Below are 20,775 nucleotides of genomic sequence, written 5' to 3'. Positions count from 1 at the left end.
TTTAATTGAAACAAATTCACGCTCTCAACTCATTTTTAGCCGTGCCAGATATCAAGTTCTTATGAAACCGGGTTCCTGAGACTAGAGTTGAAACAACTAAACCCCTTTGCTTGAGGTTGGCCGGCAGCTACTGTATGTTTGTATGAGACAGAGGGTGCAGAAGAGAGAAAAACGATAGGGGAGGGGTAGAAGAGTGTGTTTGTGAGAGAGAGAGGGTGTGGGGAGAGAGAAAGGCTGCAAGAATGAAGGCTGTGAGGCGAATGACGCACGATTATCTCCCCCCTGCCCGCTGATTGGCTGCGCGGGCTGCTCGTCAGAGAGCCCAGGTTTAGGGATGTGCGTTCAGAGCAGATTATGAAGCAGACCTCATCTCTGGCAGTCTCGTCAGATTGTCTCAATGGCTAAACACAAGCTTTTCCTGTTTTTTTCCCTGTTACTGTGTGTGTTTATCTCTCTGTCTTTGCCCTTCGATCAAGTGCCTGCGATCCTGGACAGGAGGTAAGAGCTGCGCTTTCAGCTCTAGCGTGGGGAGGGGGAATGGGGCAGTGATGCTGTGCAGCTGATGCACTGTCTTAGTCTTTTACAGTGGGCAAGAGCCACCAAGAAAATGCGCTTTATTAGGAAAATGCTGAAAGAGCATTCATATTCAACTCATACATTAATTTGACGTACGTGGGCTCTAGATTCAGAGTGTGTTGTGGTTTTGCTGCAGTTTTTCTTCTCTGTAAGTACAAGACATTCAAACATGGCTATGACAATGGGACAGCAGGCAGACCCTATCCAGTGTCTGTAGGAGTCAGTTTACAGATGCTACTCCAAGAAACAGAAGAACGAAGTGAGATTCCGATGGCTCTGGCTATATGAGCATCTTTGAATATACTCAGCCAGTTTATTGTTCAATTTGACAGTTGCTGAATTCCTTTACTCATATCAAAGCTGGATTAGGATAAATATGTTAATTTAGTTACATTTATGTATTTATCAGTGATTGGCTCCTCTGATATTACTGTATATGAGAGTGGGTAAAAATATAATATAATACTAGTTATGAGTAATTTATAGCTCACCACACAGGGTGTTGGAGTTGGTTTAAATTTAAATTGAAGAGAAATTGAAACATTCAAATTTCCAAAAAAGTTTCACAAAAAATAAACATTTTAAATTTCTATTTTACTGCTGATTTTGTGTGTGTGTGCATAATCTAACTTTTTGTATATTTTAAATGAGATTTACAAAGTGTCTACTGTATATATTAAGTTAAACATCAGCAAACTTTAAAATTATTTAGTTTATCCCTTTGCCTGGATGATGCTTGATTTGTCGCATTAAATATTTCTTTTTTATGTGTTTTTTTATGAGCATTGTAATCGTTTGAAATGAATAAGATCCAAGTTGAGGTTCTTGGCATTTTTAATTTGATCAAAGAGTCAAAATTCCATTTAAAGAAGCAAGTGCTTATTCTTTTGTGTTTATCTGATATCTGTTGTCTCCTAGAATTATTGATGCATTTATATGCGAATATATGAATAATACATGTTATATGATAGAGATGTCTTCCTTTAGTTCTGTAAACTGCAGCTGTAAACAACCTACCAACTTGCCCATCCCTCCCTAGATCAAATCTAAAGCTTAGGATTTATAGGGATAAGAGCAGCATTGCAGGCTATTGAAACATTGGGGATCTTGTTAGTCCAGAAATGTGTTTTAGGAGTAAAAAGTGTCGAGTGGTTTACAACCCTCCTCAAGTTTCTCAGGGTCAATGCATATAGCAGACCAAAACAGACGGTCAAGAATGGCAGCAAGTGGAATTAAACCAAAGGCTATAATCTTATTACCATTTAACAGACAAATCTATTTTAAAGCATTGTTGTGTTTCTGGAGTACCGTGCTAATGTGTGCTAGTGTACTGTGCTAATCTGTATGCTAAACCTAATCTATATATGCAAAAGATGATATTGAGCTCTGACAGCGCCAGTGAGGTGAAGACATAGTGTGAGCGCTGCTTTTCATTACATAAATGCTCAATTCAGCACTTAGGCTACTGTGTCCAGCCATAACCAATGACAGCAGCGCAGTCCTCAGCTGCTGACCTCGGTAAACTGGCATTAGAACAAAGGCGAGAGTCACTCCTCGTGCGCACACACTCCTCAGCAGAGCTCTGAAGACCATATTTGCTGTGCTTACATTGTTTTTATTTTTTAGCAGACCTGGAAAGAAGAAGAAAAAACAACTACAAATGTAGTTCTCTTTATAAGTTTATGTATTTTCTGTGCTTGTGTTGTTTTGGTTTTATTTTTTTTTTAGCAAAAATACTCGAAAAGTAGTACAAATGTACTTCCAGAGATCTTCATGTCATTTTTTTTTTCAGTTTTCACACCTGAATTTGAGATTTATTGTCACCTTGATTGGATTATAGGGGTTTTATGTGCCACATCGCTGTTGATTCAATGCTCATATCACGCTTGGGAACTGAATGAACTTAAATGCTCCATGCAGTAATCTCTTTATTTTCCCCACAAGACTGATGTTTTGCTGTATTCTTTAATCTCTTACATGATCACAAAGCACTAAATTCCAGTGTAGTAAAGGTGGGTGGGGTGGGCGAACTGGTGTAGTACGTAAGAGGCGGACCGAATCATCTGCTGCTCTGGTTCACAATCACACACCCTACTGACTTTGCTGCAGGTGAACAGACCTGAATCTAGGCCCAGCCCTGGATGTCAACACGTTCACACAGCAGGAAACCTTCCCGCAGATAGGGCAGCAGATTCTTAATAAGGTTTTAGGAGATCGTCCGCCAAGCTCATTATCTCTGTGATTAGACGTATAAACGGTTCATCTTTGGATAATCCAGCAAGTTCCAGCGAGAGGGATGAGGTGGCACAAGATAAATATACATGTGCGTATGTACACGCAAGGTGCCATTAAGTAATTTTTAGCCCCCACTTTGTTGATGGACTCAAGGTGCTAAGCACGTGAGAATCATGACATTCGACTAAATGTCTTGTCTTCTCCGGAGACACTAATCTGGACTGAAGATGTCAGACTTGTAGTCATGCATGACTGGTGCATCAAGCTGAGTGGATCTATGGGAAATCTGTCTTAGAGGTTGATAAGTAGGCCACAGTCTGACACAAAGAGATCAACCCCCTTTTTGTTTTGCTTTGTTTTTCCATCACAGCTCGGAGGTCCCACCATATCAAGCTGTGAGAATTAGAACAGGTCAGTATCTATTACTTTAATGGGAGTTATGCTTTTTGGGTTTGCCTTTAGCTTCTTTTAAATATAGTACTCTCATTTTCTGCTGAGTGTAGTTTTTTGTCATTTTAGTTAACTTTGTGCATAACAGTGTAAGGTCAAACTTGTGTTTATCTATTGTGTTATTGAGCACTGTGTAAGCTGCCAGGTTGAATGAAACCGTTTTATGCTACATTATAAATAAACAAGAATTTAATATTGCAGAATTTACATTTTAGGCAATATTTTAAGTTAACAATTTTTTCTCCACTAATGAAAATATATCCAAACAATATAATTTAACATACAGCAGTGGAGTTTAGTTTCACTGCTCCGAATAACATACAACAGTGGAGTTTCGTTCCTGAATGTTTTGAATGACGTGAACAATTCAATGACGAACCCACAAAAACTTAGAGCAAATCAGTTACCTAAAAATTACTCAATGAATCACTTATATCATCACACACTGGTGAAATGATTTAACCTGTAGAAAGAGTCATTGAATAATCCCCACCGCCAATCAAATTCGAGAACTGGAAATAGCTGTTGTTTAATGACATATTAAGCATTAGCTTTTATTTAAAAGTTTATTAGAAGCTAATGCAAATGGAATATGATCTCAGTGTGAAATAAACAATTTACTAGTGTGGATCTATTGCATATTTTGTCTCTTAGATCTCTTTCATCTTTTAGAATTTTACTTTCATACCGCAGAAATGAAAACTACAACTTTTTCGAGCATATTCACGTTGCGTGCTTAAAATATAGTGATTCTCTGTGCTGAAAGAACTCACCATGCCATCTCCCCCATGGTCCCATTTCAACATTTTGTGATGCAGATGGAGAACATGTTGAGAGTCCAAGTGCCTCACACGAGGAGAGTTATTCGCCTGCAGCTGAAAATCCACTCAGAAGAATACTGCAGGTATTGCATTTTCCCTGATAGTCAATGTGACCTTGGATTCCATAAGCAACATCTCTGCCTTAATTCACCCAGCATCCTACAAGACCAATAACACAGTGACAGATTTAGAACTAACATATTATGAGGGGGGGGGGCATTTGTGGGCCAGGAAGTATCTGCCATCTTTGGCCTGATTGTTTCCTTTTATAAGAAAACATATGAGATCAGAGAAGCCCATCAATAATGCATGTTCCATATATTATCGCTCAGTTTATCTTGTTATCATTTTCAAACAGCCTTATGGGTGGCATCTGCATGCCCAGCCCAGAACCAAACGGAAGTTACTACAGTCTACCAGCTCGGGACCCTACTCCCCCCTGACTGTAGCTTACAATGGCAAGATATGCATCCTCTTCAAAGCTAAGAGACTGGCTATTCGATACAGGAACAACACTTTCCTGGACCTCACAGAGAGGGTGTTTGGACCCAATGCACAAGTAGACACCAAAGGCTCTGTTTGTGCAAAGGACAAGGCCACGTGAGTATTCTTGAAAACTCTTTCTGCCATAATAAAGTAAAAAATTTGGTAAAATTACATTTAAAAAACATATATATATTGAATTTTTATAGGCTATCATTGCATTTGGGTGATGTGGAAGACATCAGGGGACTTGTCATCAGGTAAACACTCTTTTTCTTCTTCTACACTCATCTTGACGTATCAGAAGCTTGCACAAAACCTCACAGGCTGATAATTACATTCAGTTGTTAATTACTTCCTCTTGTCTGTTTTCTAAAGGCTTCAGATGTCCAACACATTCTATGAATCAGTAAGCCAGAACTGGTTCACTCTGGACAGTGTTCACATCCACTACAACTGGACTCATGAGGCCACGTTCAATGCCACGGAGGTCTATGCCCCCGCCACCTATTCTTACCACTGCCAGCATGTCAGCAGCTTACAGAAATATGACACCCTACTAGTGCCCAGCTCCCACACTGACAGCTCGGCAAACTGGCACATCACTTTCACAGATTTTCAGGTAGCTGCCACGAAATGTGCTTAAGTGTTTTCCAAAGTTTACTGAAATGTTGTATTTTTGAGAGTCACTGTGGTTTTTGCTGACATACTGTATTTGGAAATTAATTTAAGTTTATGTATTATAAGTTTATTCTTTATTGACATGCCAATATTCCGTGAAGAACCTTTAACATCCATGAAGCCTTTCCATTCTACAAAAGGTTCTTTGTAGTGGAAAAAGTTTCTTTAGATTTTTCAAATGTTCTTCACACTAAGAAAAAATTGTTTTTTTTAAGAACTGTTCACTGAAAGGTTCTCACAGCATCTCAAAAAATTAGTTTATGACAAAGAGTGCTGAAAATGAGAGATGCATTACAAAATTCTAAGTTGTCTATTTATAGTATGATAAACATAAAACCTAACAAATATTTTCAGCATATTTTTGTATTTCTTTAGACATTTCGGTTTTATACATCAGTCAACAGACCCAGGTCTAGTTCCTGTTTAGGTTCCCAGTAAAAAAATATAGGAATTTATTTGTTATTTACAACTTTCTCAGACAGAAAACGTAAATTTTATACCTTTTTTCAGATCCAGGCCTTTAATGTCCAGTCCAACAAGTTTGCTTCAGCAAGTGACTGTGCAACTTTCTTCACTCCAGCCATCTTGATGGGCCTAATCACCTCTCTGATTCTGTTACTGGTATTGGCTTATGCCCTGCACATGGTCGTCCACCTCAAGCACATTGACCGCTACGAAGAGCACAAGACCACCGTCTACTTCCCCCGTACCCCTGAGGCCGAGCTCCCAGACAAGAACAGCGTGTGAGGAGCGAAAGACCAGCCAAAGACTGGCGTGGAAAGGATTGCTAGTTCTGATTCTGGATGGCTGCATTGTCCTCTTGGTCTTCCTCCTGCCTGGCACTAATTCCTCCCCTTATCACTTTTTTAACCTTATTTCTTACAGTCAGAGGATGAGATTACCTGATGCATCAGGTGTTAAAACCCAGACTGGAGCCAAAACCTGGACATACAACGGCTTTCCAGGACCCGTACTGGGAAGCCTATGAAATGAGGACAAAAAAAAAAGAGAGAGATTGCCTTTTAATAGACCACCATTCTGGTGGACTTTTCAAAGCACTTCACTGACTGGATACAAGTACTGTGGTTAGAAATATACAAATTGACAAGGCAGAGATGGCAGAAGAGAAAAGACTGTGAAACAGAAATGACTGTGGTTTGATATGGAAGTTTTTTTTTTTTTACAGTACTTCATAAATCACCATCTCATTCATCCGTAATGGCGTCTGTAGACTGATCTGCCACTGCTTACAAGAACTGTTATATGACTGCCAAAGTGGTGCAAAATTGTTTGTCAACCTTGATGGGTAACTGACAGTAATAATGTGAATACGAAACATACAAAACAAACCATAAATGTACAGTGCTTAATACTATTTATGTATTCCAGGACTTTACAACATAGATTCAGGAACTCCATAAATATACTCATTGGCTTTAAATGATCAGCGAGATGCTCATATAGATCTAGAATCAACTGCTGTTTTAGTAATTAACAAACTTCCAGTATTAAGCACCTTCAAATCTATAAATATTAAGTGCGTAAAATGTATAGCAAGAAAAAGACCTTTTTTTAGCTTCGGAAACTGATATATTGCACAGAACATTTTTATATGATCTCATAATTGCTAGATCTATATGCTGTCCCTTTTCAGGTGGATTATATTAGGACTAATAGATGAATTTAGCATCCCTTAAGAATTTATAGTACAGACAGTATAGCTATAGTGAGGTAATGCTGAAAGAATGCTGTACAATTATTCATGTAAGTGTTTAATACCCTCAGTATCATAATCAGTATACCTCTATATCTACAATTATAACATCAGTAACTCATTATCACAATAACCTGCAGCATGACAATGACTAGAGATAAACCTCTACCATGGCACGTCTGATTCTGGAGGTAACAATGTGTTCATTTGAATGATGGTCATACACACTGAAGTGCACAAGAAGTTTTCTGAACATCAGTCAATTCAGTCTGAACAATAAACAGTGAACAGATCAAAATGCAAAGTGCGTCATACCTTTATATCTTAATAGTAGATAAATGTTGCATGCGTTTGTTGTGCTGTTCTCCTTGTACTATGGTAAAGCAGTGGTCATGGCCACATGCTGCTGTAGGGATCGCCGCCTCATGCTGACCGTCTGCTATGGCCCCGGATTTTTGCGGTGAATAGGCAGCAACCCCCTCCTGTTCCATTTTTCCTGCCCTTTCTGCCATCTGCTTTCATCTCACACTTCTCAGCAGGAGCCTGCGGCGCTGCCTTCTTACCAGGACAGTTTACCTGTCTGCCTGCCTGCCTGCCTGCGAAACAAACTTTACTCACACATGCTCTACATTCTGCGTCACTGACTCTCACAGCACCGAGAGTGTGTTTTCCTACAGGGTCTAACAGCTTCACAGCTGGCATTAGTCTGGCTTTGTGCTGCAGATACAAAGAATATCATGTTGGTTTAGTCGTGGCTAAGTGCTACTTAATAATTGTTATCTCCTTAATTATTTGGTTTCATTACACGGCCCTCTGGAATACTAGGTTCTGATTGGTCAATCCGATGTCCATAGTAGCGTTGCAGTCCGCTCATCCGGGTTCCTAAAACTGCAGCTACTTTCATGTTTCGTGCAGTCTTGTTGCATATAAACTACTTCAGGAGCCTATTAATATTACTGTAATATTGTTGCAGTGTTCGTCTTGTTGCTTGGACGATTATTTACATTCCAAGGCATTAATTTTTATTTTGAGGAAAAAAAATATTTCACTCCATTTCACTCCACACACCACATATACTTATGCATGCACACACACACACACACGTTACTTTGCTGACTGACCCCTTGACCCCTGACCTCCTGTCTCAAACCTGATTCAGGTATCCACTCTTCCTGACTCTCCTCAAGCTCACTGTCCTCACTGTCCCAACTGCTCGATCATGTTCCTTCCGCCCATAAAATGTTCTTGTGTCCATTTCCTGCAAGTATCTGTAGATAGCAAAAACATTAACTATTGGTGCATTCAAGTCATGTCAGAAAGATTGGATTTTACGAGTTGAACGCACATGAATGCCACCACAAAGTCGTAATTAAGAGTGGGAAGGGACTACAACGAGCTTCTTCACAAATTTGTGATACCACTAACCCAGACAGAATGATGCTAATCAATGACTTGAAGATAGTTAACTCCACATAAGCTACATAAATTGATCAACTGACCATTCAGTAACGTCCTGTTGCATACATATTTGGGTCTCTCCATCATTGTCCGACTCCGGTTTGAATATAAAAGTCTGAACAGTTTCAACTTTCATAGCTTTCCAGTACATCTGCATGAGGTAATCACGAGCTCTTGAAGCTCCTCCCTCTTCTTGAAAGAGCAGCTCATTTGCATTTAAAGGGACACAAAAAAACGGCACGTTTTTGGTCACCCTCAAAAAGTGACAATTTTAACATGCTATAAAGATTATCTGTGGGGGGCATCAGAGACTTACTTTACATCTTGTAAAAAGGGGCATTTTAGGACCCCTTTAAAGGCCCCCTGAAATCAAAATAGAAGTTTTTTAGCTTTTTGTATGACTATGTTAGCCTTACAGCCTGTGCACACCAGGACGATTATCGCACACACCAGCGTTTTTTGAGACGTTTTTCAGTGCATTCACACACTTTTGCTAACTGGCAAAGCAGCATTAGCGGCTCATCTTCTTTGTCTACTTCCTCTTCGTCGTATCAATGTGCTCGGCAAAACCGTTTTGTGCTTGAGCGCCACCAAGTCGTGTTTTACTGTAACTTCAGCAGCTCCAGGCACGTGAACAAAAGCGCCGATCTCATTGGTCGGACAGTTTTTAACGCCAAAAAATGAACCCAAGGCGTTTTTTTAAAAAAATGACCCTTTTATGCCTGCCGTTTTGCGCGCCGATGCACACACTCACATTGGCACCCTTTGTTTAGTCACGAGGCGTTAAACGTCGCGATAAACGTGTGTGAAAATCATCCTGTGTGAACAGACCTTTTAGGTTATGAATAAGCTAGTGTGTTCCAAAACAATGACACAATTCGTATTTAGGAGATATAAGCTTTCGAAACTTACAGTCTCTCACTTCTGTTAAAATCAATCACAGATGTTTATGATATCACCACAGACTTCAGCTTCCCGTCACATCTTCTGTCCAATCAAATGCTGTCTAGAATCTGAAGTGTCCCGCCCCCTACACTATAAATAGACGCTGAAGCTTCGGCCGAAATCGGTCTAGACTAGAGACAGGAGAGCGCAGAGCGGATCATATGTGCGAGTCGTCGCAGACAACAAAATATACCCATTTCAATTCTGCCCAGAGTGCTGTTTTTCAAAGCAATATGAAGGAGATTATGATGATACACGGTTAGAGATTAGGAGGAAACTGTGGCTTTACCAAACAGAAAGGCTCTATTCAAACTGTGATATTAACGAAACACTATTGGCTGTTTTAAAAAAGGGGAGGAGCTGCTTACAGCTGGAGCCTTTTCATGGGGAAATTGTCAACACATTGAATAATGCTGCGGGTTTCAAGGCACTTCAGTGGGCTTTTAAATATGGCTTTGCTTCATGAAAAGACTGCTCCACCCCCAAACAAATGGCCACACCCACTTTAGCCCCTCATTTCATTTAACAGACATGTCAGGTGATATTATATATATAAAAAATATATTAAAATTAAAGGGGTGGTGTAAGGTCAAAAAAGGTAGTTTGTTGCCCGAGGGCAACACCATGCCATAGAGCTTTAATATAAATAAATTAAATATATATAAATAATATTTCATGGCCACGTATTCATTTTAAAAAAAAAAATTGACATTAGATGTGCAGGATAATGTATAGTCTGCGTTTGTGCAAAGAGTATCCATCCCTGTAATTTTAATAATTATATTTTAACGTATAATTTTAGATTTTTGAAGAGGTCTTATATGATAATATTATCATAAAATAATAATACTGATCATAATAATAATTTAAAAGGCAGATTCTTTTAAATGTTGTTAAATTGTGTCAGTTCTTTTGTCAGCTGTTGAAGACGTATCATTGATTCAAAGTACAGATCTCGTAAAACCATCTAGCATTAAATGTTGTTTAAATGTTTTTTCATAGTTGAAACAACAACTGACATTATTTCAACCACATTTCAGTGTTGAAGGTTGGTCATGTTCTGACATGCAAATAAACCCCTAAAAACCTTTATATACATTATATATAACATATTTAAGCTAATAATAGTGAATATGAAAATATTAAATGCAAGTTAGAGAGGACAAAAGAGACAGGAAAAGAAATAGTCTTAATCTTCTTAATCTAGCCTACAAAACACTGAATTATTCAGGCACCCATAAGACCCAATTTTAGATCCAAATCTTGGACAAACGCAGCTTCTTTTTATTGTCATTAAAAGCTGTAGATCTTACACCGCAGAGATTTATGACCATGACTCATCCCTTTCAATGATTCAAGGTTATAGTGATGCCACTGGACAAGGTGACTTCAATATTCTCTGCTGGTGACCGTAACTGATTTTTCTCAGTCTATCTTGTGCGGTCAGAATTTACAGGGCAAGAACTATAAGTGAGACAGGTTTGCTCTGTCACCATGACAACAAAGGAAAGATCCATACAAACCCTTTCAGCCTTCCTCTTAGCATGGCAAACCCTCCTAATTCCACATCAGTATATCCTTGGTTGGTCAAATTTAGAGAAAGTAGCCAGGACAATTCAGCCTTATTGAGAAAACATAATTATTTCATAGAGACAAAAGAGATGGTACTGGAAATGCAACGTTTATGTCTAATGCAACAGTAGGCTATCTATAGGATCTACATATAGGCTACATCTAATGTCCTGCTAATAAATTATCATATTTTATATAATAAGGTAGGCCTAATTCTTATTATAAGATGTTACAATATGTGAGACATTCAATCTAAAAGTTTCAAATATCAATTTAAAACAACATAGGACGTCCCTGATCATGTTCAAGTATTTTAAATCACAGATTTTGACATGGAAATTTAAAACTTGAGGATCCGTCACTCAAAATCATTGTTGTGTTTACATCTGGATAAACAAATAAATAAGTTACCATGAACCATTATTAGCAAGTGCATGTATTTTTTTTTAGAGGTCAATTATGAAATTGCATGTTTTCTATCGAATGATCGGTTTGACATTCAAAGTGATTGACATTTTGACATGCAATGCAACTAATAATATAACATAATTGACCGAAATCACAGTGCTTTGGTTGGCACTGATACAAGCACGAATGACCACTATTGTTAACAGTTTTTACATAAGAGACGGCCTAACAAGTAAAACAATGGGCCTGAGTGTATTCGACCATGCAGCTGCAGCCTCTTTTTAGATGCCTCAGGACGCTTGTATGCCCATGTGAGCGAGACCTCCAGACCATCACCTGCGGGGGGAGGGCGTCACTTGACGCGGCATACAAAAATTTCCACAAAGAAAACGACACTTCAGAGTACAATACACTTCAGCAGCGCCCTTATAGCGTAATCTTCTTCATCTCCACTCTAACGTTACTGCCTTTTTTGTCGAGGGAACCCCCAGACCAGATATTTAGATGCGTCTGTGTCCCCCGCCCTTCAGAATGGACTCGTCCAGTTCTCATCACCAGAGCGAATCGATAGTTAAAGAAGCCTGAATATTGCAGCTCTATTTCGACACCGACAGAACGTGACATCACGAGTCTACAGGTAATGGCATCTGTTTTTAGTCCTCAGACTTAAGTAAAGGCGATGAGTAGTCTTCCTAATTGATGCAGTGATGCTAAGCTGTATTATATAACTGGCATGACGTTATGCTTTGAATGTAAGCTATAATTTGACGTTTAAAACGGGAAAAGATTAAGACGTGTGTTTATTTCCGTGCAGATCGGTTGCCCTTTTTGGAAAACTGTGATTATTTTAGTTCTCCATCTCAATAACTAGCTGAGTCATAATTGGCACCACCTGGAAAAATTCATATTAAAATGTCTTTACTATTCAACAAAATGTCTAACTTCGATTAAAAAAATATTTAAAGTTCATATTTTAAAGTGGTATTAACATAATTGCTCTCGTGCTCTGTCACAGTTGGGAGAACAATGGAGGAGCAGAAGCTGAAAGATCCTATTAATAAAGTGTCTTTGATCAAAGGTAAAAACACTTTATTGCTCTTGAGTTTCTATAGTTATTTGCTATTTTTTTTTATTATTATACTTGGAGTATGTCAAGGTACTGTTTGTCTAAAAATAATGATTGTTTGACTGTAAGGTATAAAGTTATTTATACCTTATATTTGTGTAAGAGTTATTTGTGAGCAATTGGATTATTTAATTATTTGAGATATATTTATGTAAAATAAATTGCATTAATGAATAAAAAAATGCATTTTTATTAAGTTTAACATGGAACAATGACAGACAGTGAGGAAGACAATTCATATTTGGTTTCAGTGAAATTTCTGTAAACTATGCTTTTTGTATTTCTGTAGTTTTATGTGTCAGCTCAAGTGCAATGAATTAAACCTTTTGTTCTGAACAAGCAATTTTACAAATGGATTATGCACATTTTATGCCCAAATGGAATCATTCATGGCAGAGTTTTGTTATCATTAGTTGCGACGGGACAGTCTCCAGCCTCTGCTAATACTAATATTTTCTGAAGATATTTTGTCCATCTCACGGTGTCTGTCTTCCTCTTCCACACACTCAAAAATAAATTAGGCCAAAGCATTCCTATGTGCCCTACTCTGCTGCGAGATTGAGTTCTTGATGCAGAATGGCATCAATAAACATCCACCGCAAAACCTCATGAAACGTTAATGCCTTCGTCCTCTCTGCTCTAGCAGTTGTGTTTGGCCTGCACAGGATTTCAGTATTTTAGCTTAGTCATCCAAGCAAGGCATGTGAAGATCAATTTTCTAGAATTATGTGTCGCTGATTGCAATGATATGTCCTTGATATGCCCATGTATGGTATACACCCTTGAGTTTGTAAGATGAGGTCATATCTTTCTGGAGCATTTGATAAGGTGGCCTGGTTTTCAGCAAGAGGAACAGATTTGTTTCTAAGTTTAGGCAAACTAAATTGCAGCCAGTAAACGTAACTTTTGCAGAGCAACGGATCTTTATTTAGTAGTTAAAAATCTTCATGAATGTTTTATCATAGAAGTTTCTGATTCATTATAAAATGGCAGCGCATAACATTAGAACCTTTTAAAACTTTTATTCAAATGGCAGTTTTATTGAAACCCTGGCCATCCTTTTTGCAGATCCCAGTTTAAACCGTACTGATGACATTATGTTTTTAGGATAGATCTATTCTGAGTCAAGTTATTAATTCATGGAATAGGCCCATTTTCTGACCTCCAGGGAAATTACCATGCGATTCATTCTGATTTAATTAACCTTTGGAGACAGGGTTTGCACTTCGTCAGAGGGCAGAACAATCCGGCGAAGTTGAAATGCATCTGATTGACGCTGATACAGAGATAAAGACACCGATCTTCCATTAACTGTTGATGAAAGAGTGATGAGCGGCAGAGCACCATAATAGTGTCTAATTATGCATGTAATAGTTCCCATTAGATAATGCAATAATTTCTCCAGATGAGCTGAGCAGGAGCACTGTGGAGGCCAGTGAGTCTGAGAAGGTCATCCAGCGGCTGAACCAGGAACTGCAGGAGGCCAATGAACAGGCCAACTCGGGCAAACACAAGTGTGTCGAACTCCAAGGTAAAGAGGGGACTTGAAGAATTTGTATTTGTTCATTGTGTGTTGGTCTTCTACATTAGGATATGAGAGACAAAACTGAACTCAGCTTTGCCTCGCATATATTTTTATTTATTTGACTAAGCCTGTGAACATTTTAAATTATTTGTAATGGCAGACATGCTCAATAGGTCCCCCTGATGGCTTGTGCTGTGTATTACAGGTCTACTGGAGGAGGAGAAAAGAGCCAATAAGCAGCAGGCAGAGGAGTCAGCAAAACAGATAAAGGTCTTGCAGAGTAAGTGAAGGAGGATGTGTGTGTGTGTCTTAAGTTATTACCCAATGTATTATACCAAATGGTCTTTATTTGTGTCTACATGTGCATGCAGCTCAGCTCCAGAAGCTGCAGGATGACATGGAGAATCTCAGGGATCAGAAGGACAGTGCGGTCTTCAGCATGCGTCAGGAAGCACACGCAGCTCAGGAGGAAGTGCAAGTGTTGCGCCGCACTATGGAGAAAACTGCAGCCGAGCGAGAGCATGAAGTCAGTGCGCTGAAGGGGAACCTAGCAACGCTAACTTCTGAGCTGGAGAAATGGCAGTTGGCTGCAAACAAGTACGAGCGTGAGCTTGACAGTGTACAGGCCAGTCACCAACAGCAGAGCCAGCAGAGAGACAGAGCTGCCAAACAGCAAGGTACCCACAACCCCACAGACCTCGCCCCTCACAGATGATTGGACCGACCTACAGAATCTTTAACCTACATTTTAATACTGATTTCTTTAATTTGTAGAAATCATGAAATTATGTGAGAACATCAACATTTCTTAGCCAATGTTTTTTTTAAACCAAAATGTACATTCATTAATATTTTTGATTCCACATTAATGGGAAATATTGAATTTAATTTTGTTGTTTTTGTTAATGATAATAATAATAATAATAATAACAACAGTACATTAAAATAAAAAATCCATACCTCTTAAAAATAGTAAATATGACCTCAAATTACCATTAACAAATCAGAATTTTTCTGAGAATTTTATAATAATAATAATAATAATAATGATGATAATAATAATCATCATGGTAATTTAAACATTATTGTAGACTGTTGAAAGTGTTCATTAAAAATATATATATATTTAATTTATCCGAAAACTCTTATTTCCTTATTTCAGTGTACAAAATGAATAAATGAATAAAATGAAATAAAATAAAATAAAATCACATAACTTTAGCCTCACAAGACTAAATTCCTGTATTTTGATCCAGTTACATGTGTCTTTTGCACATTCATTATCTATTAGAGGAATTTGTCCTCTTTTCTCATAAATCTGATGAATGAGGAAAATGTGTTCGTGGAGGTTACAAATCAAGCTCCAGGTTCATCAAACAACAGTCATGGCAGTGTTTGCAGTAATCTGACAGATATTCAGAAGATGACTCGCGTTTCTCACATCACTTCCACCATTATGTAACCGAGTAGCGTTTTGAGTCAGTTTGTGTGTGTGTGTGCACGCATTTGCTACATCTGTGAGTTTGTGTGCATGTCTTTGGGTATGCTTTAAATGTATGTATATTTGTGTGTGTGTGTGATGCAGCGAGCGAGCTGGAGAGGCTGCAGAAGGACTGTGAGGCCCTGAGGAGGGAGTGTGCGTCTCTGAGGTCAGAGAGAGAGCAGCTGGCTGATAAACAGCAGAAAGAGAAGATCGGCCTGCAGAGTGAGAGCAGCACCCTGCGCTCAGAGAAAGAACAGCTACTGAAGAAACAACAGCAGCTGGAGAAAGAGCTGGACAGGTCTGTCCCAAGCGGTATCTGCTACAGCTAATTTAAATGTGAAGTGTGTTATTTCCGTGCCACTTGAAGCTCCAAATGTATTTGCCAACTGTTTTCAAACCGATTCCCACACTAAACTCGCGCTATTTGTTGCTGTGTCAGGTTGCTCTAAGAAACAGTTTTTATTAAGACACAATGTTTAAACTTCTCAGGGAAATTAAATGTATAGTTCACACAAAAATGATATCATTTTCATTTACACGCCTTCATGTCTTTTGTGTGAGTAACCGACTGAAATTTCACTGTATGTTGCAAGTTTGATGTCATTAATGCAATGACATTTGGATGTCATACAGACTACTTTCATGTTGTTGTTGTTGTTGTTGTTGCTGTTGTGTAAAACAATTATTAAAGCGATAGTTAAGGGATAAAGTTATCCCATAATTTACTCACCCTCAAGCCATCCTAGGTGTGTATGACATTCTTCTTTCAGACGAATACAATCTAAGTTATATAAAAAAATGTCCTGGCTCTTCCAAGCATTGCGCTATTTATTAACCCCCTGGAGCTGTGTGGAGTACGTTTATGAAGATGGATACACTTTTTACTGCCATTTTTAATGCTTGGAAGAGCCAGGACTTTTTTTATAAAAAAAACTCAGATTGTATTCGTCTGACAGAAGAATGTCATATACACCTAGGATGGCTTGAGAGTGAGTAAATCATGGGCTGATTTTCATTTTTGGGTGAACTATCCCTTTAAGATTCTTCTAAATTCTACATTTTGTGTTACATGGGGAAAAATAACATCATGTTTGGAAAAACATGAGGGTGAGTAAAGAATGACAACATTTTTCTTTTTTGGGTGAATTATCCTTATAAGCTTACTTATAGTTGGATGTTAAATTGGATCGGAGAAAATATTTACACATGAAAAAAAATGACACCCTTCACTAGGGCTTGGTTGAACCAATATCGATTATTAAATCCCAAGATCAATCTTTTTGTTGATGATGCATGGGACAATCTTCACCAAACGTTTGTAGTTGTAAAAGCTTTATTGCTTTTAACATTTAAACAAAGTCTCAGCTTTCAAATTCTGTCAATCACAAAATTTGTGAGTAGCGCTTTATGTTTAAATAAATCTGTCATGAAGTTTTGCAGCTTTGGTCAAGAGACCCCCCCCCCCCCCCCCCCTTTAAGATAAAAGGTCATGCTGTGCCTGATATCCAAATTAATACATTTTTAATTTAATCTAATCTGTATCAACTGAAATCAAGTGCTTCTGACTCTAAATTGAATCGAATCGTGAAATCTGTGTCAATACCCAGCCTTACACTTCATCTTTAAATTGGAAAAAAGATCCTTTTGGAGACTTGTGATTATAATGACGTAATCTATCTGGAATCTGAACCTGCATTCTGCCTCAGCTCCAAGAAACAGACCACAAGCCTGAGCAACACAATCAAGACTTTGGAGAAGACGCAGGCGGACCTGGAGGAACGGCTGAGCGTCCTGCTGGAGGAACACCAGAGAGACACTAGCCAGCTGGAGCAAAACAATAACCGGATCAAAGAACTGCAGAAAGAGGTTATTTCCCACCATAGTTGAGAAAGTAGAACTGCCTGAGACTCATTAGCAGGCATGTCACATAAGAGCTCTGCACCTAAAAAAAGACCTGGCCCCTGGACACACAGAGTGTGTGTGAGTGTGTTATTGACTAGGCTCATTGCTTCTTGTGAAAGGTTTTCTCTTTTTCTCTCTCAGTACGAGGAGATCCAGTCAGAGCTTTCAGGCCTCAGGGAGAAGCATGAGAATGTAGAGGAGGAGAAATGCTCCATCAGTCAGGAGCTCCAGCAGAGCCAAGAGCGCCTAAAGCTTCTGCAGGACAAAGGCAACCATGTAAGTTTTCAATAATGTAACGCTGATATTCAAACACAGGGGCACTGACAATAGGGACAGTTCAAGAGGAAAGAGCGCATATTTTGCATTGTTGTTTGTCCTTAAAATCACAGATGAAAAACATAGCATCGTTTGTTTGACAATAAACTTCCACAGTTTGTCTAAACATTTTGTATAGCCTAAAGATGAAGTGTGTAATTTATGTGGCCAGTAACAACTCCAAATGCAGTTGCAGACTGTTTCCAATAAGGTTTCTACCCAGGGTCCAAAATTGACACTCGCCATAAAAAAGTAAATACAATCAAGCATGTGTTGCAATATGCAAATTTGACCTCAGTACAAAGTCTAGTACAGAATGCATACGTTTTTTCCCCCAGAATTCCTTGCGACGACATCAAATACATGCTGAATATTTCTCAAACATGCCACCAAAACAAAAATGAGGAAGTTGTTTCATGTATGATTAAAATATATATATATATATACATTAAACACTTATTTATATAAAATAAAAATAAAAAATAATAATAAAACATTTTATATATATAAATAAAATAATAATTCAAACCAATAATTCCACAATTTCAGGCTGATAAACAACTGAGAGAAGGCAAAGGCTTGCTGCTTCCGCCCATGCCATTGACAAACCGGGGTTACTGCCCCACACTCATAGCATCGGTTAAACCAGAAGTTGACATGTCATATTTAAACAAACAGTGGCGATGTCTCTGCACATTGAACTGGGAAAGGGGAAGTGTTTTAACAATGAAACAATTACACACTTCACCTTTTGATTTCCTTGTCTTGATGATGGTAAAATTCACCAGTCCAATAATAGCGCACATAAACACAAGCCAGTCATTCAGTAATATCCCTCCCTTCCCTCCTTTAGCTGTCTTTATTGCAGCCCATCCTAGCCGTAGCCATCGGCCTTGTCCTGGCTTTGCTGTATTGGTGCTTGGGCCCATTGTGGTAGAAAGGTACACAGTGCTCCTGTCCCGTCTCATTCCTCTGCTTAAGCATCCATCATCCTCAGGGCTATGCATGACCACTAAACGATTCTCTGCTTAAGCTACCAAATACTGTCCGCCCGGTCATTTGCAAAATGCTTCTGTTTCCCTACTACAGGTCCGCTTTGTATTATAAGATGCACACTAACGAGTGTCTCTGACGAACTCCATTTTGTAGGTTGTAGTTTTCCGGCGTAGCTCTGAGGCATCCCGGCTCTTTGTCCTGCTCCGTATGTCTTCTGCTGTCCTCGTCTTTTTGTGTCCTGACCTCTTTCTCCATGTCCCGTCCTTGTGGCTTTTGTGTGCCCGTCTCTGCTCATGTGCATCCTTGATTGTACACATGTTCTGATTGGTGATGCGGTGCTACAGATGATGTCATCTCTTGTCATGTTTGTTTTTGCAGGGAAAATGGGTCCGGTGGATGCCCGTTGCTGCTGTAACCATTGCTGTGACGGGGTATTTGCTTTCAAAGACCTCAAAATGAACAACGTGATGAACCAGTAACAAGCACGCACACCGTGACATGCATACCTAGTCAAACCTGTTGACATTTTGTGTCCTTTTAGTCTGTGTGGTGTTAGTTTGAGTAAAAAGTGTTTAAATGCAACTTTCTACTCTTACTTTCGATGGCCTTAGAATAATAATATCACAAGATTCCCTCAGTTGCACCATATATATATATATATTTTTAAATATGATGTTCTGTATGCATAGCATTTGAAGTATCTGGCTAATAACAGGTATTTTATCCAACACTTTTGCTTTGCCAAACAAACACTTAGTGAATTGCCTTATATAACATACAGTAGCATCAGGTAAACAAACGTTTATACCTTCCATGAGAATTGATTGAGAATTGCAAATCCCACTGCAATAACACATTTGACACATGATGCATCCATCTATGTTTTAACTTGTTCATACATTCTGTGGCTTAAAGGCCTAAATCCGCCATGTAATGTGTATGTGTCCTTGCACCTTATACGAAGCCATTAGTGATTAGTCTATGCACTGTACTTTATTGTGATAAGAATTTGACATATTATTAATGATGATGATGATGATGAAAATGATCACTGTTCACTTAGGACATTAGAGGGCTAATTTGTCCTAAAGAGACCTATAATAGAGTGTTTATGATTTATGTTTATTATTACTTGTACAGAGATTTAAGGAAAAACTACCTGATCTAACAAACATGCTAATTGCAATAAATAAGCAAAAGTGAAGTTAAGTCCCTGTTTAATTTGTTATCATCTGATATGCATAACGGATTTACACACTTTAATGCATTCGGTACCATTAACTAGCAATAAACAATGTTTACAGCATATACAGTAACCACCTAGGTTGATGTAATATTATTGAAAAAGAAATCCATATTTTGTCAATCGGAGTTTGCAGCCTGTATTGAATGTAATGCAATAATAAGACCAATGTTTGTTGATGTTATTTCAAGGTACATGGGCATTTAATAGCAAATGCATTATTCAGTTGACTTTGAAATATACAATTTGACCATTGTAGTCTAATTCGCAAACAAATCTCATATGTGCAAGTTCTTTTTAGTGAATCAAAAAGATACAGCACAACCAATTCTAGTCCGATTCTTTAGACAAATGTCTTTTTAGTAAATCAAAAACATACACTTCGACCGGTGTAGTCCGATTCCCGGAAATGAATAACTTTCATGAGATGGTTATTTAAATTAATTACTGCCTTGTATTACTTTGTGTAAGAATGTTTAAAACCAAGTGGACATTTATAACTACACTGAATCAAATCAAGAGCTTGTAATCCATTTCATAATTTGATTATGATTTACGAGTGCTAAGAACCTTATTGTGAAGTATTAAGATTTCCAGTATACACCTAAAAAAGAACACCCCCACGAAATGATGGCCTCATAACCAATTTTGTCATAAATCTGCAGCCAAAAACACACGCTTCCATGGTGTAATGCAGTCCGCCCCAGTGAGTCATCCCTCCTCAATGCCGCATGGGAAAAATGAGGACGTGCCCCGATCAAAAGAGCTCTGGCAATAATACGCTCAGTTTATTCTGGAGTAAATGAAGTGTAACGTCACCAGCGATAAGGTTATCAGCAACA

General features: G+C 38.5%; 2 protein-coding genes across 3 annotated transcripts; both read left to right on the top strand.

Moving 5' to 3' along the window:
* The first annotated feature begins 238 nt into the window (after positions 1 to 238).
* atp6ap1lb (ATPase H+ transporting accessory protein 1 like b) lies at positions 239 to 7,261 on the top strand. Its single transcript, XM_079803273.1, has 7 exons — positions 239 to 498; positions 3,182 to 3,222; positions 4,080 to 4,165; positions 4,441 to 4,682; positions 4,775 to 4,825; positions 4,944 to 5,187; positions 5,757 to 7,261. The coding sequence occupies exons 1-7, from the start codon at positions 398 to 400 to the stop codon at positions 5,991 to 5,993; spliced, it is 1,002 nt and encodes a 333-aa protein (XP_079659399.1). The 5' UTR covers positions 239 to 397; the 3' UTR covers positions 5,994 to 7,261.
* Positions 7,262 to 11,707: 4,446 nt separating this feature from the next.
* Positions 11,708 to 20,115, top strand: slmapb (sarcolemma associated protein b). Of its 2 annotated transcripts, XM_079803728.1 has the most exons (10): positions 11,708 to 11,980; positions 12,359 to 12,421; positions 13,875 to 14,000; positions 14,200 to 14,274; positions 14,366 to 14,671; positions 15,580 to 15,775; positions 17,184 to 17,343; positions 17,521 to 17,655; positions 18,548 to 18,635; positions 19,069 to 20,115. In XM_079803728.1, exons 2-9 carry the CDS (start codon positions 12,370 to 12,372, stop codon positions 18,629 to 18,631), a joined length of 1,134 nt encoding a protein of 377 aa, XP_079659854.1. In that variant the 5' UTR covers positions 11,708 to 11,980; positions 12,359 to 12,369; the 3' UTR covers positions 18,632 to 18,635; positions 19,069 to 20,115. The 2 variants fall into 2 exon arrangements, with proteins under 2 accessions (XP_079659854.1, XP_079659855.1); XM_079803729.1 differs by lacking the exon at positions 18,548 to 18,635 and having other exon boundaries at positions 11,724 to 11,980; positions 19,069 to 20,004.
* The last annotated feature ends 660 nt before the right edge of the window (positions 20,116 to 20,775 follow it).

This window comes from Gobio gobio, assembly GCF_949357685.1.
Source record: "Gobio gobio genome assembly, chromosome: 21".
Taxonomy (NCBI): domain Eukaryota; kingdom Metazoa; phylum Chordata; class Actinopteri; order Cypriniformes; family Gobionidae; genus Gobio; species Gobio gobio.
This window is presented reverse-complemented; position numbering and strand designations above follow the sequence as displayed.

What these genes read in the sequence shown, in the direction of transcription:
- atp6ap1lb (XM_079803273.1), top strand. Translation starts at nt 398, where the DNA reads ATGGCTAAACACAAGCTTTTCCTGTTTTTTTCCCTGTTACTGTGTGTG. An exon ending in TGTGCAAAGGACAAGGCCAC is followed by an intron (nt 4,683 to 4,774) that starts GTGAGTATTCTT and finishes GAATTTTTATAG; the next exon opens with GCTATCATTGCATTTGGGTG. An exon ending in ATCAGGGGACTTGTCATCAG is followed by an intron (nt 4,826 to 4,943) that starts GTAAACACTCTT and finishes TGTTTTCTAAAG; the next exon opens with GCTTCAGATGTCCAACACAT.
- slmapb (XM_079803728.1), top strand. Translation starts at nt 12,370, where the DNA reads ATGGAGGAGCAGAAGCTGAAAGATCCTATTAATAAAGTGTCTTTGATC. An exon ending in CAAGTGTGTCGAACTCCAAG is followed by an intron (nt 14,001 to 14,199) that starts GTAAAGAGGGGA and finishes TGTGTATTACAG; the next exon opens with GTCTACTGGAGGAGGAGAAA. An exon ending in ACAGATAAAGGTCTTGCAGA is followed by an intron (nt 14,275 to 14,365) that starts GTAAGTGAAGGA and finishes ATGTGCATGCAG; the next exon opens with CTCAGCTCCAGAAGCTGCAG.